We start from the raw sequence: 24,158 nt of genomic DNA on the forward strand, positions 1-24,158 counted from the left end.
AGGGTGTGCAAATGGATTTGACTGCCTTGATGTCATAGTGTATCTGAGGTCAGAAGTCTAGTGTGCCCTCCCCCTGCTACGATCAGCGTTGGGGTTGAGATGGTGAAAAGTCAGTGCTACAGCAGTCTAGGCAGAAGGAAGGCCACTTGAAGCATGACTAAGTCATAGTTTCATGTCAAGTCTACAGTTTTGTTGTCTAACTCAGTTTACAGAACAGGGTTTTTAGGAACATTAAGCAAAAGAACAAAAAAAACCCCCAACAATCTCTTTAATGAATAAGGCAAACTGAGTAGTGCTTATAAAAAATTAGCATTCCAACTTTAAAGACAGTGTATGTAATAAGCTACTTGGTTGTACCTTAACTTCATAAGTAGTACCCCAAATAAAAGTTTAAAAAAAAAAAATCAAAAAAAAAAATCTGTATCTTAAACCCAGCAATATCTCTAAAAGGGTACTAAACGTAACTATGAGGGAATGACATTTGTGAAAGCAATTGTTGATCAGCTTTAGGCAAACAGACCTATTCTGTCCCAGTGCATGTCACAGTGAACTGCGCGTTTTGTACAAATAAACCCACAATTACACAGAAACAATCCATAGCATTTTCAGCACTTGCATGCTGAGGAGGTAGGTGCCCTAGAAACACTGTAGATAGGCTGATTATTCCAATCTTTAAAAAAAAAAAAATAAATATCATACAATCTGATTGACCACAGACTCTGTAACAGTTTTTTAATTAGTGATACAAAACTCTGGTCCAGAAGGGTCTGGCATGAACTCATTTCAAAAGCACACCTTTACAGTTTGTATAACACCCTTTGAACTCTAGTTTTAAGCAACAGCTACTGAGATAGACAAAAATGCATTGTGCATTATGCTGTATACAAAAAGGAGACAAAACTATCCTTTTCTCCCCCAAGCCATGGTGGGAAGTATTGCTGACCTTGTCCTTAAAAACCTGCAGGATTGTTTATTCATCAGTATATCATTATTACACTGGTAAGAAATTCTGTATAACATCTGCATATATCGAGGATTTTTTAAAAAAATCTGATATGATTTTAGATCCGCATGACCAGTCACGTGACCTGCTTGAGGTTGATTAGCACCTTTCAATACATATATATTTTTATATATAATAGATCTTTTTAAAAAACTTCTAACAATGAGCTCATACAGAAGGATGAGCACGCTGTAATGAGATGACAGATAAAGATGGGGTTGGATGACTTTTGTGTGTTTGTTTTGGTTTTTTTGCAGCAGAATGATTCAGTTTGTGCTCAGTTTCCCTATAAGGGCAAGAAAAAACCCAACACAACTCCATCAGGTAGCCACTTGTTCACAATTTCCACTTGAAGACTAATCCATTTAAAAGCGTTCCCCAAGTAGAAACAAGACAACAGTACCATCCAAAATAGCCTCTGTATAAACATCTACTAATTTTTGCAGCTTCTGGCTGGCATCTCTTGGCTCCTGAAATTTCAGGCCCTCTGCTTATAAATTAAGGCATCACAACCGAAAACGTTAATATTTGGACATCAAATGCTGTGGATGAAGGAATACCAAAGACCACCTACAAGACCCTCCACAGAAATTAAGTGGCAAAGCTAACCTCAAGTAAGGGATGAGCATAATTTATCTGTATCTGGTTCTGAAATGCTACTGAAACATTTTTACAGTTAGTCTGATTTTAACAACTGGATTTTAATCCATTATATCTCTTTGAATTTTATATATCTATATATTTATAAACATTCATTATTCAAAATAGCTGGAATTTCTGCTTACTGTGGTTTACTCACTCGTATTAGGAAGGTCTTTTCTGTAATAGACGGCATGTATTGTCCCCTACAGCTGGTATTAGTGGGAGTTCTGCAGGCACATGAGCAAGGAGCTAGCTCCTACCATATACTGGGCTTGCAAATATACCACGCATACCTTTTACTAAGTCCTATTTTTACAGCAGGAAAAGGTACCAATCAGTTTTCTTTCTTCTACGGTGTGGAGGGGTATCAGAATTATTACACAGTACTTACAGCTCCCAAGTACTATTCCTGTAATAGATGAAAACACGTAAAATTGTGGCGTACTTGTCCCGTGGTCTTTCACAACAGTCTTTTTTCTTTTTTTAAACAATAGTTAACTTTATCCAACTATTCATGACTTGATAAAACTCAACAAGTTCAAAAGCAGAAGAAAGAACAAAACAGGGATTTTACTTTTCCAAAATAGGTTTGCTATTAAAAAAAAAAAAAAACAACCCTCACTTTAAAAAAAGTCCCCAAGAACCTGACGCCAGAGCAGACTCAATATAGTTTGCTAGAATGTCTGGCGTCTTTGCTATATTTTTTTCTATGAATTTTATATATAAGTATATAGTTATGTCATAGTCAAAGGCACTAAAATCTAAATCCATTTTCTTCCTAATATGACATCTGCTACTGACAACCTGTTTTTAAAAACAAATGTCACTCCTAATTTGAGATCATCAGAAAGGCATCGTCTCATTACAAGTGCATTATTATGACTCGTCTTGACAGGGCTGGATCGCCCTTGATTCCCAGCACAGAATGGGAGACAAAGGTATCGGGATTATGTCATGCCCTATCAATTAGACCACTTGATTCTGAAAACACTGCCATGTTAACATCACCTCTCATTGTACACGTCGCTGCTTCTCTTCATCCAAAAAAGCATTTTGTATGTCAGCCTTGACATTTTGGCTGTATGTGCTGGATCTGAAGATCATGTATATAGCTACATGAAATCTTTACTGGGGGGGTGAGATATTGTACACACAACAGTATCAAGAACGTTATGAAAATGCAATTCATTGTCTAGTATAATACCTGAATGTGATATGTTTCATTCCCTGTCACACCTATTAATGCAAAAGCCATGAATGCCTTTTTGCTAAGCAAAGCATCCCTAACTGTAATCCTGAAACTCTTCCTTCCATCCACAGTCACAGAAAGCCTTGATTGATATAATTCAATGTTAATGAAATAGAAATTTAAAATTTCATAAAAAACCCAAGGGCTATATATGCTGCAAAAAAATCTGCAGTGACTCAATAATAAAAAAAGTATGGGATCTTTGTAGTAATGCGGTTTTCCCTCCCGTTGCCATGATGAGCTTGACCAACTAAGAAGCCTCAACACGGCAACGGAAACTATCATCATAAAATGGTACAGTAATAGAGATAGCTAGACCAAGAAGGGGCAGGGTCTCCTGGGAAGAGGTCTGCAGAGAGGTCCAGTGACTGGTCATGCGGCTCAGTGTCAGGAATAATGGTTGTATGGTGGAAGGGGGTGCCCAATACCATTTTGGAAGTGATGATGCTGACGATGGGCAAGGTACTCTGTGTAGCTCATCGTCATCTTCTCACTGCGGTACCTAGAAAAGAGCAAAGAAGGAAATTCAAGAAGTGTTACCAGGAAGCTGGAAGTCGCACTACAAATACTGCACGAGTGGTATGTTTAATGGTGACCGCGCTGTTAGCAATAAGACTGATTTCAGTTGCACAAGGGCAGGGAGCGAACCGCCACGGTTGTCAGGGTCATTCTTGAATCACATGACAAATCACAACATAAGAGCTTATGAAATACAATTTTAAGCAAACAGAACTGTTCAAAATTGTTGCCTACTATGTTGCTCAAAGTAGAGGGAACAGAAACTCATGAGGATTTATTGAGAATGTCCCATATCTTCAGCCAACTCTACATAAAACCTAGGAGAAAAACTGTAAACAAGCACTACAGATTTTTGGGCTGTTTTTAAACAATCAGTATCAATTGTCTGCCAAATTTTGCCTTTAAAATAATCCCAGCTACATTAAATGGAGTTACATTCTTTTTAGACTAGAATCATGGAATATCTCAAGTTGGAAGGGACCCATAAGGATCATCAAGTCCAACTCCCTGCTCCTCGCAGGACTACCTAAACTAAACCATATGACTAAGAGCGTTGTCCAGACGCTCCTGGAACTCTGACAGGCTTGGTGCTGTGACCACTTTCCCACAGAGCCTGCTCCAGGCCGACCATCCTCTCAGTGAAGAACCTTTTCCTAATGTCCCATCTGAACTTCCTCTGATGCAGCTTCATTCCATTCCCTCATGTCCTATCACTGCTCACCAGAGAGGAGATCAGCATCTGCCCATCCGCTGCCCCCCTTGAGGAAGTTGTAGACTGCGATGAGATCACCCCTCAGCGATGAGGTCACGCCTCAGCCTTCTCTTCTCCAAGCTGAACAAACCAAGTGACCTCAGCTGCTCCTCATTAGTCTTGCCTTCAAGGCCTTTTGCCGTCTTGGTCACCGTCCTCTGGACACACTCTCACGGTCTGATGTCCTTATATTGAGGTGCCCAAAACTGCACATGGGACTTGAGGTGGGGCCGCAGCAGTGCGGTGTAGAGTGGGACAACCACCTCCCTTGACTATGGGCTTGATGCCCCCCAGGACACGGTTGGCCCTTCTGGCTGCCAGGGGATGCTGCTGACTCATATTCAACTTCCCATCAACCTAAACCCCCAGATCCCTTCCTGCAGGGCTGCTCTTCAGCCTCTCATCCCCGAATTTGTATGTATAACCAGGATTACACGGTCCCAGGTGGAGAATCTTGCACTTGGTCTTGTTAAATTTCATGTGGTTGGTGATTGCCCAGCTCTCCAGTCTACCCAGATCTCTCTGTAAGGCCTGTCCACCCTGGAGGGAGTCCATAGCTCCTCCTAGTTTAATACCATTGGCAAACTTCATGTATGTTTGACTCCTGCGTCCAGGTCATTTATGAAAACATTAAAGAGCACTGGCCCTAAAATTGGGCCCTGGGGAACCCCACTGATGACCAGCCAGCAGCCTGATGTAACCTCATTTACTATAACTCGTCGAGCCTGATGCATCAGCCGATTGCTCACACAACATATTACGGACTTGTCTAGCTGCATGCTGGACATTTTGTCCAGAAGGAAACTGTGAGAGACAGCATCAAAAGCATCGCTAAAATGAAAAACCAAACAACCCACATCTACTGCCTTCTGTTGGTCAACTAGGTGGGTGACCTTGGCATAAAAGGAAATTAAGCTGGTTAAGCAGGACTTTCCCCTCGTCAACCTGTGCTGGCTATGATCAATGACTGTGTTCTCTCTCAAATGGTTTTTCAATAGCTCCCAGAATAACCACCTCCCTAATTTTACCAGGCACTGAAGTGAGACTGACAGGCCTATAATTACCAGGGTCTTCCTCCTTACCCCTCTTGAAAAATGGGACATTTGCCAGCTTCCAGTTGACTGGGACCTCTCCAGACTCTCAAGATCGTTGAAAAATAGCAGAGAGAGGTCCCACCATAACATCAGCCAGCTAAATGTAACTAAAAGCAGAGTCCAGGCCCTGACAACAAATATTTTGGATATACTTGCATCATCATTGTTTGACAAGAAGAAACATATTGCCACATTTACACTTATCTGGAGAGGTGTAAAATCTACACAAAACCAACACTATTTCACATTTCCACAAATTTCACTTTGAAAGACCTTGCGTAAGAGATCTGACAGATGAGGCTTGGTGAATCCAGCTACACTGATTTAAAATATTGCCACCTCTCCTTTCTATCATATTTTTCTTCTGGAATTGCTCTGGTTGTTCTCTCCTCTTTTAGGTCTGAAAAAGACACAACAGATGGCTCAACCACTTGCACTCACAACCCAACGCAAAAGTTTAAACTACTGCGGAATTACCAACTGCAGCAATTAAGGTGGCAAACACATTTGCTTCTGATGCTTCTTTGCCAAAGGAACAGAGCAGAACATCTTATACTTGCAGCTTTTTGCATCAGCGGACGTGTTTCAGAGCACCCAAAGGTGACCACGCTTACTTGATGCAACACTTTGTTAATGATGTACTCCTTTAACGAATGGCCGCTGGTCCTTGCCGAGAGCTTAGCTGCAGCTTTTCTTGAACTGATGTGAATGGTACGCGGCACTCTGCACTCGACGAGTAAGCTCGTCTGCGAATGAAATCCTCTGCCACTATGAAACTAAACCGTAGGCTTGGCAGTTAATGAAGTTGGTTGTAAGTGGGTCAAAGCAGGCCAAAGGCGGCCTGACCAGAGTGGCATCTGCTCATCTGAGCAGATGGAAGAGAAAATGCCGTTACTGTCCTTACGCGTTCTAGACCCCTAAAATTGGTACGCTGCTTTCAGCTCCGCTGGTTTTTAGTTCTCTTCTTCAAACCATGGCCAGAACTACTGGGTATTAACTTGAAGTGAAGATAGTTAGCAATAGACTAAAGCTTAAAGCTTCAGTCACACACAGGACATTTATTTTAAGTCAGAGACTTGAAAAAGAAATTAAAAGCACTTATTCCACTCCTCCAATAGAAGTTTTACTGTATGACAAGAAGTTACTAAAATGAAGCACTAAAAAAGGTTGCCTGATGCTGGGAAATGGTTACTATTTTAATACTACTGTTCATAATATGCCAGCAGAAGCTGAGTTTTGAAGCAAGTTAAAAAGCCAAACAAACAAAAAAATTTATTCTGAACATTAAAAATTATGTTTTGTTTATTTCACTTACCAGGGCAGTGATTTTGCTAGCAGTTTGGATGTTGTGAACTTAAATACACTAAACTTGGGGTTTTGGTGTTGGGGTTTTGTTTGTTGGTTTTTTTTTTCCCCGAGGGGGAGGGTGGTGGTGGTGTAGCTGGGTTTTTTGGAGTTTTTTTTGTTTGTTTTGTTCTGTGCGCACATGCCACTGCTCCAAACAAAATCATGTAGCTGGAAGAAAATGTGTGTTATACAGATTTTTTGTTTCTTGGAAAAATATATTCCTTATTCATTGAGGTGTACACAAATTGTCATTTAAGAACTATAGCACTGTTACTCTTACCCTCAGCTACCTCCATATATTCTTTCTGAACAGAAGATAACAAGGTATACATTGTCGAAATACAAGTCGAAATAAATTAAAAGGAGACTGGGGTTCTGCATTTGGAAATTTAGCTGGATTCTGTAAATCCTTCCTCCCTCATTTAACCTTCAGAATAGCATGTTTTCCTTAGTCACAACTACTCCACAGTAGTCAAGTTCCTACAAGAATCCAGAATTCTGAACAGTCATTGGGACACAAAGTCTTTATTCTTCATCCCCAAGATCACTGAACAATTCCTCTAATACTAAAATATTTCTTTTTCTAAGAAATACTTTGCCTTCTGTCTAGTGTAAACATATACTACTGCTAACTAACAGTAAGATTTGTAGATGAAGATGACAAACGTGGAAGCTGAAAAGAACCAAAATCTCAGGTCTTTGTCCTATAAAAATGCATAAACAATCAGGAGAATCCAAGTATTTTCAAATGTCTGAAATGAAAGGATTGGGTTTTAGTTATGGACAAGGAAGTCAAGTCTGGCTTACACCTAGCTGCACTGCGGAGGAAAGAACTTCCAAGGAAATCCGGATGCAGAAACAAGACTAGTATACCCAACATTTTTAGGACTGATCTTGTGACCCTATCAGTCTCTAAAAGCTGATAAAAGACAGGAAAGGGAAGAGTTTTGGACATAGGATTCTAACTTTGTTATTTGTATTAATAGTATGTTGAGTGTGGCCTCCCTGAAGAGGATGAACAGCCAAAACTTCCTTATGACATAAGATTTTAAAAGTTCTTATTTCTCCAAGCATGGACTAGATAGCTAGGGTTTAGCAGTCATTTTATACTGCAAGCTTATAAAAATATATAGTTTTAGAGGCGTTCTTATACACATTTACTCCTCCACCCTTCACCATGTAACTACAATATTTTGGGCAGAATATCTGATGCTAATTGCAAAATATTTTGGTTCCCACCCACTAAGAAGCTCTCAAGAACACGTTTTATTAAATTAGCAAAATCAAAACACACTAGCGTGCGAGAGTATGAAATAAAATACTGAATTCATGCCTTCACTCCTGAGAATACCCTGACATAGTTTAACTAGCACCCTGACTGGCAAATCAGCTACCTAGTTTGCATACCTAACACCTGGCAAGACAAGGGAAACCCATCCTCCACAGGGGATAAAAAAGACCCAACGCTTGCTTCGCAAATCGAACAATTCCTGGTGCCGAGGGGCCTCCATGCCTTCACAGCAGCAGCCCCGCGGCGCACCATCTGCTCACACACAAACTGACAACGGCAAGGAATCCTGGTTAGCGACAGCCCCGCGACAGCCCTTACGGCCAAGGAACGCGCTGTAAAAAGCAAGAGCTAATACGCTGCTAAGATTTTTCAGAGTTATGAAACAAAATATGCAGGTACCCTGATATTTAACAACAGCCTTTTCTTTCTTGCTTAGTGCCACTAATCCCTACGCAAGGCATCAGTAGTCTCAAAGGGCCGTACTGCTATTGTGAAAAGAAAGAAATCATTAATAATACATACAGGAAAGCTTACTGTTAACATCTGAAATCAGCACTTACCAGGAATGAACACATCACAGTAATTACAAAACCAGGACTTATCTGTAGTATTCCCATGATCCATACCTGGTTAGCTTTATTGTTTTCCTGAATTCATTAGTAATCGGAGCTTTGTAGCCTCCTTTCCTCAATAAGGAATCTATGGTTTGAATGTGGTCCCATCCTGTTGAATTTTAAAGTAGTAAAAATTAGTGAGAAATACAGCAATAAGAATAGATGTTGCAAAGACACAGTACAGTATGTAGTGTTATTGATACTGGAAGTGCTCCGCTGAAGTTCTGTATCATAGAACATAGATCATTCTTCCCTACTTAAAAACAGTTGAAGGAAATACAATGTATAGGATTTCTTTACACACAACGTCCACTCTACAAACAACATCTATTTTTATCTCATAGTTGAAATATTTCAAAAGCGGACCCACTTTATCCAGGTATCCTAGATTGGGGGCGAGATATAAAATTAAACTTTTCTGAAATGTTCAGGTATGATCATGTATCACCGTCACTTTATATATTATAAATGGCTATGACAGTATGAGAAATTAAATTTCTGTATAAAATAAAACTGAAAAGAATTATTAGCTGAACATGTGCAGAGCACTTCAGAGATTAGACACCCCCATAAGTATCACTTAACTTTACAGTGATATTTCTAATTTCAGAACTACTATATTGTAATACAGGTGGCTAATTAAAAAAGTGATGTATTAAAAATACAGATTCATTATTGTTCTCAATAAAATCTTCACACTATTCAAAACTCCTATTTATTGATTTAAGAAAGCCTAATATTTTAAGTAGCTGTTAGACATGTTATTTCCAAAAGATGCAATTAGATTAGTCACATTGTTACATTTTAAAAAAAAGTTAGTTTTGGGTACGTAAAAAAAAATACAAATGGGTAGTTTTGGGTACTTTAGAGAGTCAGATGGCAATGCACAGTCTAGAATTATTTAGAAATGTAAACACCCCCACCCCCCAATTCCCAAATTTTAAAAAAAGCTTGTTAGGTGATCACCAAAGGTCTCAACAAAAAACCCTTCTCTAGAAGTACCTCAGAGTACAAAAGCAAAAGAATTGTCTTGGAAAGCCTCTAAACTTCTAAGTGACTATTTGGAAACAGAATTATCAATTAAAGATGATCCTCAGTAACGGTTTCATTCTATTCCTTAGCAGACCAACTCCAACATAAAAAAGAAGGGGAGGGGGGGGAAGCAGCCACACCAAATGTAAAAGATTGAGACACCCTGTGGAAAAAACCCAACCCATGGCATAGTGAGCAGCCATAGTCAGTTGCTCAGTCCCAAAGATTACCGTTCAACAAAATCCACTCTAGTTTTTTTAATTCACAAACATTAAGTCTGTGCCTCTATTAAAAAGGACTTTAATAACATTATTTTGGACTTTCATATTGGAAGCAATTCCCTTCCATCCAGCAAAAAACCGAGGAAGCCAGTGATTATAAATGGAATTAAGTACTAGGAGAAAGTACCCAATTGAAAAAAACGACTTGATCATTGCAAATTTAGGAATAAATCAGCTGTTAAGATAATTGCCCAGACATCCCATCACTTACTAGATTTGCATTTCACTAATATCACAGCATAACAACTATACGAAAATTGACAGCTTTTAACAACTGTAAAGGTGGTTGACAGCACTGTACCACCCCTCCATACTTTATTTTCCTACAGCTACACTACATTTATGACTTGTTTAAAAAACAGCTACAGTTTACTGAATCCCTGTAAGGGACTGATACAGGCATGTAATTGGCATTTTATATAAGAGTCTTCTTACAATTAAATATTGCTCCATCATCTGACATCAGTGCAAGGTCAAATATTGCATTTTAGATTTACATGTATGTTTAAATTCTTCACCAGATCATATGAAATAAAGTGCAACAATGACCTTGCTCCTTTGCAACCTCCGGTAAGTAGGTGGCGGTGCGTTTTGATCCTTTTTCATTGATGAACTCTATTCTAATGCCATGTACACCCACCTGCAAGAGATTGGCAGCTTTATTAGTACATTAAAAGAAAAAAAGATACAAGAGATTTCTAACATGATAAAACCCAAAATGTGAACCTTTCCGCGGTCAATACCATTTTGCAAAGAGTTTCAAGAGGTGGTACCGAAGTGAATGTAAGCTTTTTGAAAGGTGTTCACTTAAAGCCTTGCAAGGTCCGTAGCAGCACAAATACGCTCCTCAGCTCCCCACCACGGAGTTTCGTTTCTGGTCGGACGGAAAGGCAGCTGATGCAGAGATGCAAAACCAGTTCTGTCTCTGGGTTTACTGTCTCCCTCTGACACTGTCAGCAATGTTGTTGCCAATAAACTCACCTTGCCACCAGATACAATCTGCTGGCAACCAAACAGCTAGCAATTCTAACGATGCTGCAATTAAGAGCATTAATTTTGTTCAAAGTAACAACTGAACAGTGAAAGATTTGTCACACTACGAACTCGAGCCTGGAGCCTTCAAATTTTCTGCTAACGTATGATAAGGAAAAGGAGACATTCCAAAGCATTCAGCTTCAAACTCCTATTTCCATGCTACTACGTATTCTAATATGACAAAACGTCAAATGGAAACCAAAATTACTAATACCAAGGAGTCAGATGTATATAAAGTTGAACTGCCTAAAAAAAAAAAAATTTAAAAAAAAATAAAATGAGGCTAGGCACCTTTTGAGGGCATTGTTTAAGCACCCCTGTTTTCAAGGTACAGTAATTCTCTTGAGAGGACCTGCACTTGGATCAGGCATGCCATAAAAGATAACTTCATTGCCAGGAAGCTTTCAGTTGCCTTTGAGTTCTGTGCATAAACACAAAGCGTTAGTAGACGGACATTTTTATTTGCATGCCCAACAACTAAGATGTTATTTCCATTTAAATCCAAAGTTCCCAACACCATATGTGGAAATGAATAGCTTACGTTTATAAGGGTATCATGTCGTTTGGTATGGCACTTATTTTTGGACACAAAATTAATCAAAAAATGATTTAACAGTTTTTCCCGTGACAACCTATTTTACTGTAACTGCATGACAGTCAAAACCCAATAAGGAATATTTACAAAGCTCTATCACTTGTTCAATTTATTTGCTTATATTAAGACTTTATTTTTTTACTCTTTATAATATGATATAAGCATAGGGAAACGGGAGGAAGAGTCTCTCTTGCAGTCAAAAACCAAATAAGGAATATTTACAAAGCTCTACCACTTGTTCAATTTATTTGCTTATATTAAGACTTTATTTTTTACTGTTTATAATATGATATAAGCATAGGGAAACGGGAGGAAGAGTCTCTCTTGTGGTTGGCCACGGCCTCAACAGTTTTCCCCCATGAACGTAACATTTCTTAAATAGGAAAAATTACTTTTGAGACTAAGAATTTAATTCACTGCAAATTTTAATGTGAAATTTCATTACCAAATACTCCTAACTTTCATAACATGGATATATAATCACTACAGAGATCAAATCTGTACAGTCAGATGATGTAATTATGAACCCAAAGGACCTGAAAGTAAGATGAAACAGCATTAGAAGCTGAAATGAGCCTACCAAGTTTATTCCAAGAACAAGTTTTTGCAGCTGGTGATTTTGTAACTGTCTATATTCAATTGCCTAAGCACTAACACCAAATATTTTCAGGTTTTGCACACCTTCAAATCCTGCAGAATATTAGATTCTAAATTCTATACAACTGCTTTGCCTAACAGCGATCACGTAGCATTCATGAGAAACTAACCAGAAGCACTAGTGATGTATTAAGTACGAGGCAACGTTCAAGCAGCCGGTAATTGCACTGCCCTGGATGTTTCCCATTAACCATTTTAATGGACTTTAGGCCCACGTCTGTGGAAGAAAAAGATGTAGAGCAAAATGAATAAGACAACACAATTGCACCCGCAGTTCCTCTGGTTGAGAAAATTTCATAGCGTTCTGTGAAGCATGAATTCCAACCGTGTAGCTAAGCAGGACTTTTAGTCCCGTACAAATGGCTTTTCAATGTTCAGCTCCAGTTAATCAAAACCAGGCCCGAGTTAAATAAATGGAAGCCACACACAAGCAAAATAAGAATGATCCTTGCCAAGACTGGCATGGGCACAGTTAGGAATTTATTTTGACTTCCTCAAGAGACCAGTGTTCCTCCATTGATGAAAACTTCTGCAAAATTTCCCAAAATATTCCTCTCTAAGATGAGAGATAAGGGGTAGGTCCATGTTTGGAAGGCATTAACGGGACTGTAAGTCGCTTGCCTACCAGGCTCAGCACAGAGCTTTATATAAAGCTATGGCATGCTTCTCAAACTAAAAATACTGATACACAATGGGCAAGTTTTTGTAGAATAACATCTGTCTGTGCAGTTCAGAAAAAGAAACCAAACAATCCTCTTCTGCAGATGAAGTTTAAGTTCTGCCTCATCTATTACCATTTATTAGGGAAATGGCTACATACAGGAATCCTTCTGAGCTGCACAAAGACCACGCAATTGCCATCTCAGCCTCCCAAACGGACAGGAATCTATTTAGACTGTTGCTGTCGGGAGAGGAAAGTGAGATAAGGAGAGTGACTTAGAAAGGCAACAAACCAATCTCCTCCAATAGAAATATTTCTGTAGGGTTTTAAAGCATGAAGTACTGTATACTCTGTGTCCGATATTTGTGGATATAAACTCTTCAGCCCATTGTATAAGTGGCCAGAGGCTACCTAGAACTAGGTCCAGTGACAATATTAACTAAAAAACAGACCTTTCACTAAATCAAAGGATTGCGTTAAACTACGTTTTTTATTTTACTCCTGAAGCAACCTCAACAGAACTTCAGATACACTTTGTTGTGTATTTATACACATGCGTATCCATTTCACATAGACCTCGGAATGGGGGAAAACACGCAGATGCCACATTTATTGTTTTGCCAAGTGCTTCTGGCACTTGCTAGATTATCGCCCATAATACCCCGCCCCTCACAGCTGGGCTAAGAGAAAACTGTTCCAAAACCCACCCCGAAACCGCAGTCCAAGCAACTCTCGTGTTTGCCTGTTCTGACTCAAATTTCCAAACATAGTTCACAAATCCGTTCCTCTTGTACAGGCTCTCCAACCATACTGAGAGGAAGCAGGAACATTATTCTCGTTAGGCTATCAACGTGGAATTTGGATAAAGAGCTAAAACGTCAAGCCTTGCTGAAATTTAAGCTTCTAGTTCACTGTGGAGTAAATTATCATCAAATAATCATTCCATTCAGTTTTATCCTCTGCACTGAAATCTGTGCATGCAATTATCACTAATTAGCTTACAATTAATTAATTGTAAACATTTTTTCAGAAAGACATTAAAGCACGTAACAAATAATCTGTTACAAAGAATCCCGATGGAAAACCCCAGAGCTGGAGCAGTGCAACACCTCCTTGGTGTCAGACACAAGCGTCTGCCTGTTCCTGAAGTCCACTGTTTGCTGTTCTCCTCCACTCCCGACTAGAAACACGGCTCGACGTCCAGCCCTGCCTGCCAGCACGCCGGTGAAACTGCGACAAACTCCGCTTGCCCGCCTCGCGGTGCCACCGGTACAAGCATTCACGTAACCACAGGATGAACCAGATCAGGCTGTCCTGGGTTACGGCTAATCCTTCTACTGACTCACGGTTTGCCAGCTCACTCTCTGAACGCCGGCAAGCTATTAACAGTTTCAAACAAAAAAGCTGGCCCTGTAACTTGTACAGCGTTCCTTATGATCCCACATAACCTAGTAACTTTCCCCTTTATTCACCTAACTAGTACTATCAAATTGCTGTATACAAACGTGTCTGGAAGCGGAACGCTTCAGATTAAGTGACTATTGCTACTTATTAGAAGCTGACCCCATTTTTTATTAGTGGAATTCTACACCTTTGTAGCCCCACATTTGTAGCAAATATGCTGACTTCTTTCTGATCATCTTTAGTAGGGCTTAAATATTACATTCTGTTTAACAATGGAGGCAAAAGACTACTCAGGAGATACGCTCTCTACTTCATGACAAGCATTCTGTTTTTAATGAATCATTCATTTACGTACATGGAATCAGTGAATATCGTCCAAAGAGAATAAAATATGGAGATCAAGTCTCTTTCTTCTCTGTTCTAAGTAATAATAAGTTGCCAGAGTTGCTGGTGCCGCTGCTCTTGCAGGAAGGAAAGAATTTCCACAACTCTTAAAGGTACCAACTTTGTCAACAATGAAAAGCCACCTTTCAGTCAATGTGAGTGGCTACAATTACTTAAGCTAATCTTTAAACCAGTGCACACCGGCTAAAGGCCTTTTGTATCAACACAGCAAGTCTGTACCGTTCCGCGGATTTTACTTAACTGAAGAACAGCAACTTCAGGGCAAAGATCTCTTTCAAGGTATTTTGAGGAAGAGTCGCTGGTCAATTCTAGTTATTTATTATCCTATTGGAATTACAATAATGTTTTCCAAAAAGTTTCTTCTTATAATTACATACAATCATAATGTTTTATGATGTTTTAATAAAAAAAAAATGAGACAGTCTGAATTGGCAACACAGGCTTTACCTTCTAGCAAACCTCCCTCTCAGATTCTTAATTAAATTAATGAGAAAATAAATTAAAAAGGTGTTCATTTGCTATAACATGAAATGGAGAGGGAATGAGTAGAGGCACTTTGCTTTTCTCTTCTGTATTTCTAGGAAAAAAAAAAAAAGCATACAGGGGATACATTAAATCATTTGCCATTGTAATGCACCTCGCAGCCATACCCTCTGGAGGAGGCAGAGCCTGTTGTACCAAAGCTGGAACTGCAAGACCTACACCACGATGCCACCTTAGATATGTCCTTTCTGGGATCTGAATCCACTCCCAGGACCTTCTGAGTCCGGGCTTATTTGCCTAAATTGCAGACTTAGAAGCTTCACAAACCAAACAGAAGTTCTTTCTAAAGGACCCAAAAGCCATGACACCTCACACCAATCTATTCAAACTCTTCTACATTCCTTCTTTTGGGGTGCTGCCAACTACACACACAGCTCCCGCTGCAACATGAGATGCAAGGGTATCTGCATTAAGAATCAAGAGTAAAATTGGAGGCATCCTGAAGCAGGAATTCAAATTTGTGCAGGAAAGAGAAGACTTGGTAGAAGGACAGATCAAAAAAATGAGCTCAAGGAGAATGGAAATATGGATAAAGCTGAGGTTACGCAGGGAAGGAATGACTGCTATCAGTATCAAATGGGTTTAAAAATAATTGGTCTTTGTGACTTGTCTCCTACATAGTGCTTTGATATCTGATCTTTAGTAAAAGAGCAGTACTATCAAAAAAAGAAACATGTTTTAGAGTTTCTTATGTTGCCCATTTGAGATGGAAAGGCTGTGGAACTCCACCCCAGCAGCAACTGGACCACGGGAATATTTCATGGGTTCTGTCTAGCAGAAATGAAGAAACAGTTCGTGCCCTCCCAGTGTTCATTTCAAAGCCCTACATCTGTTCAACTACGAAAGTGCACTGCAATTCACATAAAGTCACATGTAAGTAAGAACGCTAAATGATATTTTAGGAAGCATCCTCGTGAACCATGGCACTGAAGCCGTCCTTTAAAGGCTTGTACTTTCTCCCAGTTACTTTTCTAACAGGCAAAAATGGCAGCAATTTGAAAAAATATATGGGAGCTAACAGCAGTCAATTCGCTCATATCTCCTGTTTACTTGGTTGAAGTTTCTGCTGCAAAAGGATCTCATACTGCTTTTTACAACTGAAATATTCATTTAGTTTGGGAAGACAATTCATCAATCAGAGGAAAGAAGATCTATCACTCTGCGTCAGGATATAGGAGACATTCCTGAGCCACGTCTTCAGATCATCTTGTCTCTAAGCCACCAGAGCACTGTGAGTTGTCTGAATTGGCAATTTTGAAATATTGTGACCGCTGTCAGCAAATTGCTGAATTGCCTCCCACAAGAGCATCCCTACAGAAGTAAGGTCTCCTAACCAGGCTGGTGTTTTTCAGGATGATCTTAGCATTATACGAGACAAAAGATGCAGAATCTCTCTACGTCATACTCTAGATACCCTGAAATGTCCTTTTGCCATTCATATTGCATAACCGCAGCTCCCTTAAAAGCAGCATGGATGACATAACCTCTCTCACTGACAGGGGCACAAACAGCGACGAATCATTCTTTTAAGGACTAACAATTACAAATTTTGTCTGTCTCACAGTTATACACAAACCCTCCTGCTCCTTTTGCCTGGAAAGCTTGTGGATCATCCACAACTATGTATGATAGAATCACGTTTAACTTATAGGGAAAAAGAAAAAAAACCCCATATAATGGAACCTACTTCATGACCATTTCTTAGAATTCCTAGGAATTTGCTAAAGGTTTTAAAAATCTATCATTAAAAAGCCTTAAATGAAATAGGAGAGAGTAACTGAGTAAATGTATATCACAAGGACTATTACATTTTTGACCCCCTATTCTTCCCTCTAAGTCAGGGCTTTCCAATTAGAAGAATCGTGAGAATCCATAAATTCAATCAGAACTGAGAAAACCTCCAGTTCTGCACCAAGCTTCCTTACACTGTTGTTGAAGTCTCAAGGATTCTGCAACACGATACAGAAAGGACATAGAAAGTAAAAGCCTCCTTTGTTTCATACAAATATTAAACTTATGAATTAGAAGTCCCCCAAGGAACAAAGTTAAAACCAGTCTTTCCAAGGGAGAATGGATTTTTGAACTCAGGCTTTGGTTTAAGCTTTTCTTTAAGGATGAATATTTTAGTTATCTTAGAAGTTTATTATTGAGAGAATAAAACAGCCTCTAATAATATTTACAGACTACCACATAGAAGCAGCTAAATGCTATTTCATTATGCACTTCACACTTTTAAATAGATACTTTCTGAGTCTATTCATAGTCTGATTTTAATAAATTATAATAAATGAAATTAAATTGAAAACATCACAATTGTTACTACCAGAAGTCAACCCAGTAAAGCAGAAAACTTATAGCCGTTTTAATTTTGACTTCTAGCTTGGTTGAGTATTAAAAGTCACTACAGTTTTGATTACTTGAGAATATTGTTTAATGAGCTGTAAAGGCTCAGTGACAAGGCAAACAACTACTCTGAAAAAAGCTTCTTGTTGAGAATGCACACAGAGTTTCAGCTAAGATTTATTTTTGGTCTGACATTATATAAAAAATGAATAATTCTGATTATTGTGAAAATGCTGATAAACCCCAAAGGAAACCTACACTCATATCATTCAGAATCACATATCAGAAGGTAAGAAGCCCTTGTTGAACAGGAAACACATTTTTATTAGATTTTCAGCTACTGTAAAATTCATAACGCTGAGGTTACTGCTGGATACCACCGTTCTGATAGAGCAGGGCCTCTTACCATTTTAACAGCAAATGATCTTTCTATTCAGTATATATTTGTTATATGTGAATGCAACAGAAAGCCTCTTTTTCTCTTAAGAAATCCTAAACGTTTAGGAAGGCTAAGTCATTATCAAAAGGAAATACTGTAACTTGTGTGGTGTCTCTGGCATTATGACATGTCCACTGTCATATATGACAATTCCAGAATTGTTTTATGTCCACTCAAATACAGACTCAAAGAGCAACACAACAGTCATACTGACTGAGATGAGAACTTCATCTTGAGTCCAGTAACTTGGTTTTTGCAAGTGTCCAACATCAAATCATTTGGGAAAAAGCAGAAGAATACAGAATAACACTTCCTTCAGTATACCTTCCCAGAAATAATTCTAAGAGCAGCATTTGCTTCTTGATCTCTTTTATGCTGCTGTTCCAAGAGAATGCATGCAGGTTTCCTAGAACCTAAAAATTAAAATAGATTCAGCTCCATGTATAAGTAGCAAAGAACAAGAAGAGCAATGATTCACTTGGCCTCGTTGTGTAAGGGCTGTGTGGGGTTTGTGCAGGCCACTCACTTTGAAAGCAAAGGAAGTTCTGAGAAAGACAAATGGTTCACTCCACACAAGCTGAGTAAGGCAGCTTGTTTGGGGATTGCAATTTTTGGCAGTGCTTGTTTCCAGTAGCGTACATCAGACTATTAACTTTCATACTGGAACATCCTCTTTCCAGAATCAACAGACTGATCTACCACATTTCTGTGTTACGTACGCTGCAAGAGAGGTCTCGGGACACCACCACTCAGACACCACCTTGCTTGATGGAGCCTCAGACATGAAGAGAGCTCTGCAGACCAGTCTTACTTTGCGTGCCTAAGCGGGCAAGAACACTTTATTCCATTTTCACGGCTCAGACTTTTAAGGTGATGACAGTTCTATCAAAAAGGATCTTTTGAATCTATACACAAAACAATGTGTGCAAAACAGTGACAACTACACTACATATATGCAGATAATTTAAATGGTGTGACTTCTATAGATGTTCATGGCATCAAAGTAATTTTCTTAAAAGATATCTGACATCCTTACCTCCCAGTCCATGTAGTCACATACATCTTCAAAGTTAGTGAGTAGAGACACTGAGCAGAAAAGCCGTGGCAGCTCATCCCTCGTCATTGGGGGGAAACGACTATCTTTAAGGGCACTGTTGAAGACAAAACAGAATTTCAAAGGATTTTTTTTTTTTTTTACATGTTCAAGGATCTAATGAATCAAATGAAAAGTATAAAGGACAAAAAAAAAAAATCCTGATGACCATCATGAAATGATGACCATCATGAAATGATAATCCAGTTGCCAGTGTACCAGACTGACCAACATTCCCAACTTTTTCCTTAGACACTTGTTTCAGTTCTTGGCTGGCCAGTCAGGCGGTGTTCTGAGGGTCATTCCTTCCTGAGCTGATTTTGCTACTGTGACAATCTTACTAATGAAGCAGCAGAAAGTTTTTGGGAAAAGTTACAAAAGCAATAACTCTTCTACTTGTAATTTAGTAAATCCCTTTCAAAAAAGATTAAACTAGACAACAAAAAGCAGAGGGGGAAATTCTATAGCCTGCAGTAATCAAACACGTAATACAGTAATCAAACTGTGGAACTTAATTATTCAGTGAAAAAAAAATCCAAAGCAGCAGAACATTCTCAAAAAATTACTGGCAAAGGTGAATATAAAAAGGTAAAAAACATCCAAGGGCTCTACAGACCGGTAAACCTACAGGACTCAAAGATGTTCTGCAAAGCAGATGCAACGATTAGCAACAGGGAAGCTGGCAGCTAAGCTCGTCGGCAGGCTGACACATCATTCTACAGACCAGCATACACCTAAGGGGGTAAAATTCAATCCAGAGAGGAGCTATCTGTGCACATTCCAGCCCGCTTTGAAAAACAAAGCGGTTAACGGACGGCAAGCGGTACCACAAGAACATTTATAAAAACCTACTTGCATAAGCTTGGTTAAGAACCAGTTAAATTGGAAAAGGGAAGGTTAAAGGAAGTATGGCATCTCATAATTTTTTATTCTCTTAAGGTTTGAAATATGACATGTATGAATTCAAATATGCTCATCTCCAACAAAAACAGGGATCTGCTAACTGAGTTTTTGGATGAGTAAAGAGAATTTAATCTTAACAGACTTACTAACACACTACCAAGTTCTTCACGTGTCTCACTGTTTCATCTAGCAATTACATCACTCTTACTCATTTTACTTGGCATACAGCCAGCGGTTGCCATTAGCTGATGTAACTATAGCCATGGCACTTAGAATATGGCTGAAGTCTCTGCATCAGATACCACCATTTTATATAAAGAGTAGTATAACTTTATTAAAGCAGACCAAATAAAGATGCATAAGCAAAAAAACGTAAAGCTTAGCTGAAGGAAATGATTTTATGTATAACCAGAAATACCTTCTCATCATGAATTAATACCACACACTGAAGAATTAAAATAGAACCTTTATTTTTCTGGGGTGGGGGGAAGGCAGGTTTTTTTTCCCAGACATGCTACAATTACAAAAAATAACATAGTATTGCAATTTAGACTAGAAGCACTTCTGCAAGCTTTGGTATTTTTGCATTACAAAAGAGGTCAGAAATTTTGATTTTTCATTACGAGGACAAATTCATTATTTAAGTAAGTAACAGATAGCGGGCCTACGCTACCCATTATTTAGGAGTAATTCTAGGCAACCCAGGTAAAGTTGCCATAGATGTGAAAAGATGTTGGGACAGTAACTAGCCAAGATAAATCTGTTGACATCTATGTAGGGTAGCCAGGCCTACGTACACTTGTGAAGAACTGGGAACACTAAGGAGATTTAAAGCATAATATCTGTCATATTTAACTAATGACTTTCACTGAAGATGTATCACAAGATGGCATTCTCCAAGATTTTGTTGATGGGATTTGCAAAGCTAGCTTTGTAACTGCTGGGAACCAGGCAAAGTTACCATCCTCCATTGCCTGGAGTTTTGGAGCAACATCACAGATCAACTCATATAGCCACAGCAGAATAGCCACATATGAAAATACAAACAGCTAATCCAGCCTTCATATACCTCCACGGGGGCGGGGGGAATATATATATACGTAAAGGGAGGATACTCTGAAAAAAGGGACAGCTCAAACCAAGTCCATCTAGTCTAGTATTAAGTGAAAACCAACAGCAGTTAGCAAAATGGATGAATACAAGAACACAGTAAATATCCAGGAGTGCTTCTGTGGAATGCTCGCCAGGAATCCAGCTGGTTACAGCTTAAGTGTTTTGAGCTAGAGATGGTATCTCTGCACTTAAAAGTTCTTCACAGGTTTATTTAATAAGTGCATGCATGCACACTTAATATTTTACCTCACCTTTTACTAAAAACTAAAAAATTATGTTCATAAACCCCAGTCCTCTTAAAATCCATTGCTACTACAGGTTTGCACATATGCAAATTTCTCATTTCCCTGGGGGATGCTGTACTTCTATCATACAACCAATCTATCTGAATACACTACTGAAAAGCACCCAGACAGACAAGCGTTGTTTCATTAAACAACAAATCCCAGTATCTTGGGAAACAACTGCATGCACGGATATTGCCCATACTTGTTTAAACCCATTTTTCGTAATTTATGCAACAATCTTACCATGCAAAAGATCTTCCATATTCTAAGAATTTACAACCTTCAAAAAACTTTTTTTTTTTTTTTTTTTTTTTTTTTTTCCCCCAAACCTTTATAACTGGTTACTTTTCTCTCTGTGGGACACAAGCTACTGGTTTTTTTTTGCACAACTTGATACCAGGAGTTAATCTAACTTTCAATTCCCCTTCCTAAAGCTCCCAAAATGCACTGGTGAATTTCAACTTTTTGAGGCCAAGGTTGTCTCCTATGGGTGCAAGCCTGATCCCTACAATGTCAGCAGTCCAAGTCTTGGGCAAATTCCCACTCACTAACGATCTGCTGCACCAGCATTACTAGAGGAGAAACCATCCTTAATTTAACATACGTTAAGTTGTACAGAAACAAACATCATACAGCACACACAAAAGCCACAGCTCAGCTAGCCTGCCCAAATGCCGAGATGATAATCTGAAACAAGGTGGGTGAATTACGACAAATCTGAATATTGATAAAAAGCTGAAATATGAAACCTTGATGTGAACGCAGTGGAAGGAGAAGGGCACAAAAGCCTCAGGCATATACAGCAACCAGCAGTTCAGTTCTAGGGAAAGCAGAGCAAGGCGGCAGACACTGCGTACTCCTCCTTCGCAGGCTTAGCTGGCTAACGCCGTTATTCAATAATATGGCACAAATACCTTGCTTCACCTACCTACCTGAGGGGAACCAAAATATTGTTTATCAAATGATAGCACCTTTTCAACTATACCCAGTTCTTTCAGAATGGCTAGGTGCTATTTTATCTGTAAGTCTGCGAAAAATTGCACATCTGTGCACCCCCCCGTAGAGGCACTCATCCTGCCCAAGGGAAGCGAGAGATCCGGCAGAACAGATCCGAGATTTGAGGAACAGCCTCTGACACCGCCGTGACCGGTCAATACAGACTATTGCTGCTGTTCTAGTCCTCCTCTCCCCATCTCCAGACCCCTTATTACAATTTGTTCTCCTCTTTCAAAACAGCTGTGTCTCTGTTGTTACATAAGTGGAACCAAAATTTACCTGGAGAAATTTGTGTTGATGAACAAACAGCAATTGGAACAAAACCTACTGAAGGGAGATGCCAACAAGGAAGCATTTGTTCGTACTGGTTAGCTACGCATGAAATATTGTCTGCTAATGCAAAATTCATGAAACTAAAATAGTCCAGCAATTGTATCAGGTGCCAGTTTTAGAAGAACTAGCGTAAAACTTAGTGACCCTGCCCTCAGGAGTCTGATCTAGGTGTGTCATAGACTACTGCAAAACCGGGAAACGTTTACTTTTTAAGTGCTGTCTATTAAGGTTACAGTATCAGTCATCCTCTCAATCATTCTGGTATTACTACCACGGTTGAAACTCTAAAGTTCCAGATACCTTTTGAAAACCTAAGAGCAGACCAGCTTCATATCATCTCTTCACAGATTAACTGTTTTCATTTTTGCATATTTTAATGCTTGGTTGGCAGGAGACGTATGTCATTAGAGATGCTTCCCTTCAGAATTTCACAATTATCCTTAAGTCTAAACTTTCTCTCTGTGGGCGGTGACTAAATCCCCATCCAGTGACTGCTCTGCTGATGTCAGTAAAACAAGTGGATGGTATCCAGGACAGCTCCGCACAGTGCACAAAACCTAGGCTCTCAATGGTTAACAGCCGGCATCACCCTCAGAGATGTCAGCAGATCTCAGCACCGAGAAGGATAAAAACTCTTGCATGAGTTTTTACTTCTGTTGTTCCTGTTCTGGGAAGAAAGATTATCGGTTTCTAGAGGCAGCAGTCTGGCACTTATTATACACTTCATACCCTATACAAAGCTGTCCGTATGTAAATTCCCTTGTCATGTTAGTATGCCTCTTGGTGACCAATTCAAAGCAAGCATAAAATAACATACTCTTGTTTTCCTCAAAAGCTTGTTACTGGTCTGAGCTGTTCAGAATGAAAAGTCACTATGTAATTGTGTGTCAGCATTCTGGCTCAGTAGAGGAGACTTTGTTCTGTTTATTTGATGGAAGTATTATTTTTGTAGTATTAGAATGTGATTTTGCAATCTTATTCAATGCTATATCCTTCTGTTAATTCTTCCGTTAGAAAGACAAATGGATTCTTACGGAACAAAATCTGGCATATTAGATACCAGGTTTAAAAAAATATTAACTCCACAATGTTTAGAATTAAGGAAGGATAAGTGGAAATAATTAGTAAAGTAAGTTGGAAAAATCAGGCAGAGTTCAAAACTACTTTTAAAGAAAAAATTACTAATTTTAAAAGCATTTCCCAAAGCATCTGTGTTTATTCCTTAATGCCCAGAAGTAATGTACATCTATAGCTGCTGACTAAATGGAAGTCTGCGGTGGTGAAGAGTTGAAAAGCAGCAGTGCCAAGGAAGGGAATTCTTGCTGGCCAATAAAAGGACATTAGGTTTTCCACATGGAGTTTTGCTCCATGTTCAAAGGGAAGCGGGCAAAGTCAAAATTGAATGCTGTTCAAAGAAAACTATTTTTAGACACAAAATGCATGCACACACAGAGAGCGCCTTTGTAGTTACATATTTATACAAGTCTTGGGCGTCCTACTAAGATCAAGTAATTGCCAGTGAAGAAAA

General features: G+C 39.1%; 1 protein-coding gene across 1 annotated transcript in view; it reads right to left on the bottom strand.

The window, feature by feature from the left end:
- Positions 1-3,281: 3,281 nt before the first annotated feature.
- AMMECR1 (Alport syndrome, mental retardation, midface hypoplasia and elliptocytosis chromosomal region gene 1) overlaps positions 3,282-24,158 on the bottom strand; it is a 47,197-nt gene continuing 26,320 nt past the window's right edge. The window contains exons 4-7 of the mRNA XM_009706974.1: positions 18,942-19,056; positions 10,373-10,463; positions 8,523-8,619; positions 3,282-3,396 (exon numbers count right to left, since the gene is read on the bottom strand). Coding sequence (XP_009705276.1) covers positions 3,282-3,396; positions 8,523-8,619; positions 10,373-10,463; positions 18,942-19,056 — 418 coding nt within the window. The remainder of the gene's footprint in view (positions 3,397-8,522; positions 8,620-10,372; positions 10,464-18,941; positions 19,057-24,158) is intronic.

The sequence above is a fragment of the Cariama cristata genome, unplaced genomic scaffold (genome assembly GCF_000690535.1).
Source record: "Cariama cristata isolate BGI_N322 unplaced genomic scaffold, ASM69053v1 scaffold4799, whole genome shotgun sequence".
Lineage (NCBI taxonomy): Eukaryota > Metazoa > Chordata > Aves > Cariamiformes > Cariamidae > Cariama > Cariama cristata.